This window comes from Salvia hispanica, chromosome 4, assembly GCF_023119035.1.
Source record: "Salvia hispanica cultivar TCC Black 2014 chromosome 4, UniMelb_Shisp_WGS_1.0, whole genome shotgun sequence".
Classification (NCBI taxonomy): domain Eukaryota; kingdom Viridiplantae; phylum Streptophyta; class Magnoliopsida; order Lamiales; family Lamiaceae; genus Salvia; species Salvia hispanica.
The window spans coordinates 30628657-30635804 of NC_062968.1; the positions used below are offsets into that span (position 1 = coordinate 30628657).

At 41.8% G+C, this 7148-nt stretch overlaps 1 protein-coding gene across 1 annotated transcript in view; it reads left to right on the forward strand.

Annotated features, from left to right (window-relative positions):
- Positions 1–304: 304 nt before the first annotated feature.
- The window catches only part of LOC125220892 (linoleate 13S-lipoxygenase 2-1, chloroplastic-like), a 12046-nt gene continuing 5202 nt past the window's right edge, over positions 305–7148 (forward strand). Inside the window, exons 1-3 of the mRNA XM_048123025.1 lie at positions 305–431; positions 564–985; positions 6707–7124. Coding sequence (XP_047978982.1) covers positions 305–431; positions 564–985; positions 6707–7124 — 967 coding nt within the window. The remainder of the gene's footprint in view (positions 432–563; positions 986–6706; positions 7125–7148) is intronic.

The following is a 7148-nucleotide window of genomic DNA, read 5'->3' on the forward strand; positions in this document are numbered from 1 at the left end:
TATAGGGTCATGGTCAGGGAAATCAGCTAGGGGGGGAGAGCCTGGAGGAAGAAGTCAAGGAGGGATGGAGATAATTTGAATTTCAAAATTAGCCGATATTTATAGGAGGTGTACGGTTGCTTACATCACGCCTGCAACCGCACCATCTTTTCACCAGAAAAGGCTAACCGGCATTTCTCTCTCCAATAATCCCAATCGACGAAAATTGCATTTCCTCTTCCTTCTCTCTACTTTGTTTGTCTCTCAAAAACACAAACCCTAACCAATTTCGACCAAGTCACTTTTTGATTTCAGATTTACAGTAATGGATCCAACTCAGGCCACCGGAAGTTCGCAGCCGACGGTGTATGACGCAGTACTGTTGGCAGAACTGACGCAAAAATTAGGTAGCGTCAAGAAAGCAAAAGAAGTTTACGCTCTGTTCTCCACCAGTCTGATGGCGTCCGCGGCGGCCATACCACCACCGACAATTCCAGCGGATTCGACGGCACAACCCGCAGTTCCCTAGGAAGAAAAGCCTCAAGATTCGACCAGGGTACCGGACTCTGGTTCTCAACAAGCAGAAACCGCTTCACTGGAGGCGGAGAAAGAAGAGGCGACGAACGAACTGTCGGCTGATGGTGGGCAGAACGACGGCGAAACGGAGGTGGAGACCGAAAGACAAGGTAATGGAAACCCTAACTCTGAGGGTGAGAAAGTTGTTGAGGGGGAAACCCCTGTTCACGAAAAGATTGCTGAGGGGGGAACCCCTGTTATGGAAGACAATGTGGAGGGGGAAACCCCTATTGTGGAGAGGATTGCTGAGGGGGAAACCCCTGTTCACGAGAAAGTTGTTGAGGGGGAAACCCCTGTTCGAGAGTTGATGAATGAGGGGGAAACCCCTATGGAGGCTGGGGATGAAACCCCAAAGGATTTTAGGGGTGCGACCCCTGAACCAATGGAGGAGGGGGAAACCCCAAGTGATGTCAGGGGGGAAGCTGTTGGGGTTTGTATACTAAAAGATGCTTCGAGCGTACATGCCTTTGTACAGTCAGCTTGTGCATGTATACGAGTGATAAGGCTCGTTTCATGCATCGGTTTAGGCTTAAAATTCTGTGCATTTGGGGCGCTAATGTGTGTTATTGAGTTCAGGTGCGTAGTAAATCTGTCGGACCCAGGAGTTGTTGTTACCTGACCTGGCATATGCAAAAGAGATGAAATTGAAGCAAAAATCAGAAGTCGTCGTTCGGACCTGGGAGAATCAAAAGTTGGCGACAGGAGCAGAATGGAGCGAGAGCAAATTATTTTAAAGAGTCTTACTCAAGGGCAGGAGCGTAAAATCACTAGAGGGGATACCCTAGGGATCAGAGCCTTACATATATAAAGAGCTCAACCTTGAAGAAGAAAAGGGGATCCGTGAACAGCCACTTCTAAGCTCTCTTAGCTCTAGTTCTAGCTCTCTACTTCAAAATTTCATCTTCGACTGCTGCGCACTTGGACATGGAGGATTCTGGCCACCGTGGTTCTCATCGTCATCGTTGTTATTTTGCTGTGTAACACCGCCTTGTGGAGGCGAAGAAACAATTTTATTTGCTTTCGTTTAGTACCTTGTTGGTTTTTAAATTTTGCAACTCTAGTTTCTTGCTTTGATCTACTGGATTCAGGCCTATTTCTAGTTATTATGGAAGTTTATGTTTGCTTTTGGTTGAATATCTCTGCGTTTATGTTCATCTCTTGTTTTTAGCTTTCGTTCTTGTTTGTTGTTGGATGTTTGGAGCTGAGATCTTTGTTTGTTGTTGGAGATTGGGAATTTGCATATGAAAATGTTTGGATTTGTTGAATCTTGGTGTTTCGGAGTTGGAGTTTCACATATTTGGTGCTTGATGTTTACGTTATGCATGATTATGGGTATTTACTTTCTGTTTCTGCATCCTTTAGGTCCAGTAGCGTAGATCTGTTAGTTTAGGCTTTAATTTCTCGTTTTAAGTCTCGTTTTAAGGTTGCTCTGTTTTCATGGTGTTTGCTACCCTGTTTTATCTGCTATTCTCGTTTGATTCCCGAAGAAGATGAAGTTGTTGGTAGTTGGAACCAGATCTGCTTTATGTCAGTACTTTTCTGCATGTACTTTACTTTTTCTGCATATCTGCTAGACCTGTCAGTACGATCTACTTTGTCTCTTTTACTTTTCTCGCATGCTTTTCCAGACCCTGGCAATTTACGGAAATTTGTCTTGCTTTTCGCTTTATGCTTGTCTGTCCAAATTAGGAAAGTCTGTCTAGTTAAGTTTACTCCAGTTGTCTTAGAACTTTAAAATATCTCACTTTCTCTAAGTCATGTATGTTCCGTACGCTTTCGTTTCTTAGACCCAGTAGGTAGAGTAAAATTTCTTCTGATCTATTAGACCCAATAGGTAGAGTAAAGTTTCGCTTATCTCTCAGACCCAGTAGTTTTAAGTTCTCGACCCACAAAAATTGCGTGGCAGCAGCCAACCCTTTATTTTCCAAAACATCCTCAAATGCAGTTTCGTAACACCTGCTTCCTCGTGGGATCGATCCTTTACTTCCCTGTGCTAGTTGTAGTATAGTGGGTTGAGGTTTTTGAAGGGACAGAGTGCACCCAACGACCCTTTCGATAAGTCTCATGATCTTCTAGCCTCTGAAGTCTAGAACAATCCTCTGGACCTATTAGATCGAGTGACACATATCACAGTACAAACCTGCACTGGACTCTTTGGACCTGTCAAAATGGCGCCGTTGCCGGGGACTATGGTGTTATCTACTTGATTTTGTTTCTATGACACTGTAAATAGCTTTCGACTTTCTTCAATTTTCTGTTTTTGATCGTTTTCTTTTGTCTAGGCATGACTTCTTATCCAAGGTGTTTCCAAGGTTGAAAAAAACCAAGGCTGAAGTGAAGAAGGAAAGCTCTCCCGTTACATGTGGCTGAAAGAATGCCTATGGGCCAGGGAGTTTCCTCATTCTTTCCATTTTATGTTTATTGGTTGCATTTATATAGTCCTTGGATACTTTAGAAGCTCATTTTGTAAATACTTTTAGCCGAGTTTTGATTCTTGTGAATACTTTTCTAAGAAAATCCAAAAACATTTTAAACATCAGAAAATTTCAAAAATATTTTATGTTCTTAAATAAAATAAAATAAAAAATTAAATATAAAAAAAAAGAGTTTTTAGGGATAATTCGGAACTATGCGTAGTGGAATCCACTACGATTCCACTACGCATGCACCCTATTATTGCCTAACTGGTCAGTTTGCTAAGTACTCTTCGGGAATCTACTGGGTCAGGTAGATAGGAAGGAATTTGAAATTTTTTGGACTGAACCAGTATACTCCCAAGAATACTTGAGCAAAAGTTGTACACAGTGTGAATATGTTTTTCTGAAATTTCCTTATTAATATCCAAACAAAGAAAAAAATTTAATCCCAAAAAGATTTTCGAAATTCTAGGTAAATCTGGGGAAGAAGTTTATAAATGAAAAAAATTCTTTTGGATCTTACATCCACTTGACCAGTTTGCTTAAGAATTTCAAGTTTTAGTTTCGTAGGTCAGGCAAAGAGTACAAGGGACCGACAAGGAATTCCAATGATGAAGCTCCCAATTTAAGAAATAAGGAAGGCGATTACCTGACCCAGCAGAATGGCAAGGCAGAAACATGGGAAACAGAGGATTCTGCCCAGTAGTTAGGCAAGCACCACCAGCACGCACAGGAAGGCTGACTCCAAAAGGAGCCATGAGAAGAAGTGACCCCACCCCCCAGTGACCAAGTAATTTTACATTTCAGTTTTTGGTTTTCTTTTCTTTTGTCAAGTATCTATGTTTGCATGTTTTCTCTGTTTTAAGCATGCTTGTCGCGTCTGTGTATATGTGTTTTGTGTGCTTCTCCCACTTAGCCCAATCATTGGTCTAAGTGTGAGAAGTTTATGTTAATACGGCATGCTTTGGTATCTGTTAGTTTGTTTATCTTCTCCCACTTAGCCCGATGCTCGGTCTAAGTGTGAGAAGTTTGTTTTTGTAAATATATGTTTGTGAGTCTGTGATTGTCGCACTAACTTAGCCCTGTTTTCCACTTCACAAAAAATGCTTGGGGACAAGCATGGTGAAGTGGGAGGGGGGAGGGAGTTAGTGCAAGTTAGTGTCAAGTATGTGTGTCTGTCTACTAGGTCTAGGAGTTAGTAGTAAGTCAGTTAGTAGGAAATAATGTGTTCATACATAACTGGTGAATAGAAAGCAAAGCCCCTTAGTGAGAGTGATTGAAGAGAGAATGCATGTCAACTTTGATGCCTTTTTCCTTAATAAATCAAAGTCGGTTTGGATGAAGTAAGGACGATAGAATATGCCTCGACTAATCTAGCTGTGAAGCCCTTCATAAAAGTGAGTTATAAGCCTCAAACACTTCATACTAACACAAAATGAGAGGGCTACCACTTGATGCTTAGGGAAAGAACTTAGAAGAAGAAAATTTTTGGTGATAGAAGTAACCTCTCGGGCCTAGGGGAAGGGTACTGGAGGTATAAGCTGGACGAAGTCCAAGAAAAAAAATAAAAAAATAAAAAAAATAAAAAAATTATATATATAATTTGGAGTTATAAGCTGGACGAAGTCCAGGGTGGAAGGAGAAAATTATAATAAGAGCTAAGACAGGGGAACTATCTGACCCGAGGCATCAGTGGTATGGCATATAAAGAGCGAACGATCCTAACATCCCTGGTGAGGAATGAGTGATCGAGCGAATCCAACAATTAGTGAAGTTAGGGGCTATCTTGACAAACTGACAAGCCGATCAGATAGAAGAAGGGAAGGGGAAGATTCGGAGACTGTAGGTTCTTGAATTGACCTTAATCTTGTGGGGATGGCTGCTAGAAAGTAAACCAGTTTATGTGTTTATGTGTTAATATGTGTTTTTATCTGTTTTCTATGTCTAAGTCTTTTTGCGTCTAGGTCTAGGAGTTTGTGTTTGTTTCTTTTCTTTAGAGTCGGTCAAGTGAAAACCATGCATTGAAACTTGCCTTATTTCTTTTATCTTATCTTTCATACTTGAGGACAAGTATGGTTTAAGTGTGAGCAGTTTGATAAGGCTCGTTTCATGCATTGGTTTTGGGTTAAAATTATATGCTTTTGGGGGAGATAATGCACAAATTTTGAGCTTAAGTGTGCAGAAATCTGCTGGATCCAGGAGTTTGTGTAAATTGACCTGGCAGATGCAAAATAGCTGATTTTGAAGTAAAATACCAGAAGTCGTCGCTCGGACCTAGGAGAATCAGGAAGTTGACGACAGGAGTAGAAATGGAGCAAAAGCGCAGAAAAAGTCATCTACCTGGTCAAGGAGACAGAATGGCAGAATGGAGCTGAAGCGCAGAAAAAGTCATCTACCTGGTCAAGGAGACATAATGGCGTAATGGAGGTGAAGCGCAGAAAAAGTCATCTACCTGGTCAAGGAGACAGAATGGCGTGCTGACATGAAGATCCTCAATTATTGCAAGGGTAAAATGGTCAAATACCGACAAGAAGTTGCCTTAGGGTTGAAGTTAAAGCCACTCTATAAATAGAAGCTTTCCACAATGAAGAGGGAGCGCTTAACGCTATCGTAGTTTAGGTAGGAAGCTCTCATAGGCGCTTAACGCCACCGCTCTCTTAGTTTAGTTAGATAGTTTGTTGCTTTCTTAGCTTAGTTCAATGGTTTCATCGGAGGAATTGACGACTTCACCGTTGGATCTCGACTCATTTCCAGTTTTATGAAGCTTTGGTGTTTATTTTCATGTTGATGATGTTTTTACTTATGTTTCTTGGATGCTTTTCGCAATTGGTAGCTTAGATGTTTAGATCCATGTTGTTTACATGATTTCCAGTAGTTTAGAGGTTGAGATTTAGTTGTTCACGTGCTCGATTTCTGAGATCCGATAGTTTAGGTGATGCATGCAAGGTAATCTGTGTTCATTTCGTTTTCTGCTTGACCCAGTAGCGTAGATCTGGTAGTTCTAGCTTGAATTTCGTGTTTACGTCTCGTTTTGAAGCATGCTCTGTTTTATTTCGTCAATGGTGTTGAAGCTCTGTTCTATGCTCTGTTTTTACTTGGTTGTTTGGAGAAGATGAAGTAGGAGTTAGTTAGAGAATCAGATCTGCTTTTTGCTTTTGCTTTTTGGTTTTCCAGCTTTTCTGTCAGCCCAACTAGTTTGAGAAAAATGGTCCCCACTTTACTTTTACACTTTGTCTGCCTATTTTAGGAAAGCCTTTAGCTTGGTTAGTAAGTTTCAATTGTTTTCTTTAGTTGCTTTCATGATTTATTAAAATGATGAAAAATATTTTCGTGTTTTATTTTCCTTCCGTACTTCTCCCGTCTCCTAGGTCAGGTAAATAGAGTCCAGTTTAATTCCGCCAGGTCAAGTAGATTAGAGTTTTAACCCACTCAATGAATGCGTGGCAGCAGCCGACCCCTTTTCCGCTTGTGTCATGGAATCGATCTCGAGTAGGTCCATAGTCTCTGTGGTTCGACCCCGCTCTTGCCGCTTATACTTAGTAATATTTGTTGCATTAGTGGAAAAATTATAAATCTTGTTGAAAGGAGGGACACGTGCACACGACACACGTGCAAAAACCCGACCCGTCAAAATGGCGCCGTTGCCGGGGAACTGCATGGTGTTATTAGTGTGCTTGCGAATGTTTTGGTGTAAATAATTTATTTAACATGTTTTCTTTTGTTTCTTTTTTCAGTTTATGAACAGGAGCTACCGGTTCGGACACTGGAACAACTCACCTGGTTGGAGAAGCGCCCAGACTAGTTGGCGGGTCAAGGAAACTATATTCCCAGTTACCACCAGATCGGGGCTTACAACAGGGGATCCAGTTCACCTGAGTTCGGAGAGCGACGAGGAGTCAACTTCGTCAGTTAAGAAGGAACCAAAGTCAACCTCAGAAACAGAGGAGGAAAGCGTTGAGAGCATGGCCAACGCAGGCGACGACGACCCAGAGATCGGCTGGCTCACTGCCCATTTAGATGGCGAGCCTGCCCAGGCCATCGTCTCTACCCAGCGCCAGAGGGCGATCGACATCAAAACTAATGTGTTGGGCATTCTCCCCACTTTCTCGGGTCGGAGGAATGAGTGCCCCTATGAGTTCCTCAATGAATTCAGTAAGCTTTGCAGCATTCAGAAGA